Raw genomic sequence first — 731 nt, forward strand, 5'->3', positions numbered from 1 at the left:
TACGCTCCCTTCCCCTCAGACAAACAGAAACTAGGCCATGAGGTCCAATCCCCTGGTTTTCTTCTGTGCTTTGGAAGTATCCAGGCCAAGGCTATTCACCCCGCTGAGGCTCCTGTAGCTAACCAACCCTTCCAGGGCTCCGCAGAGGTCAACGCAGCGGAGGGCTCACAGGTACCGAGAGTGAAAGTGTCAGGGACAAGCGAAATGCAAGGAAGACAGTTGGCAAGAAGTGACCCAAGGCTGCAGGATAACGGGAGTTAGGAATATCCCATCCTGGCAGCAGAATGAACGGTTTACAGGGATTTAGTCTGTACCTCTGTGTCCTGTTTATCCACCTGCTCCCAGCTGGCTTCAGAGAAAATCTCTGTGCTGCAGCGAGACAAGCAGTTCGGATCCAGATTGCTTTCCGAGTCGGGTATAGAAGTCTGTTGGCAAACAAACACAGCTGAACAGAACCTTCCCGTATTCCTGCTCCCATACCGCAAAAACCGGGTGGTCGTGGGGGGAGCGAATGCCTCCTGCTAAGACAGAGCAGGCTGTGCCTGCGGTGGAGGGGCCAACGGCACCGCCAGTCGCCTACCTGCGGGGCAACAGGGCAAGAGTTCCTTTTGGAGGGATCCATCCTTTGCAGGCTCTGAGGCTGCTGTGATTATTGATGGGCTACAGGGAACCTGGGGGGGACTTTTTACAAGGGCCTGTAGTGACAGGACCAGGGCTAACGGGGGTACCTT

The 731-nt window shown here is 55.1% G+C and overlaps 1 protein-coding gene across 1 annotated transcript in view; it reads right to left on the minus strand.

Moving 5' to 3' along the window:
- Positions 1-293: 293 nt before the first annotated feature.
- The window catches only part of MTMR3 (myotubularin related protein 3), a 72,667-nt gene continuing 72,229 nt past the window's right edge, over positions 294-731 (minus strand). Inside the window, exon 19 of the mRNA XM_010160689.1 lies at positions 294-425. Within this exon, the coding sequence (XP_010158991.1) occupies positions 294-425 (132 nt within the window). The remainder of the gene's footprint in view (positions 426-731) is intronic.

The sequence above is a fragment of the Eurypyga helias genome, unplaced genomic scaffold (assembly GCF_000690775.1).
Source record: "Eurypyga helias isolate BGI_N326 unplaced genomic scaffold, ASM69077v1 scaffold13731, whole genome shotgun sequence".
Classification (NCBI taxonomy): domain Eukaryota; kingdom Metazoa; phylum Chordata; class Aves; order Eurypygiformes; family Eurypygidae; genus Eurypyga; species Eurypyga helias.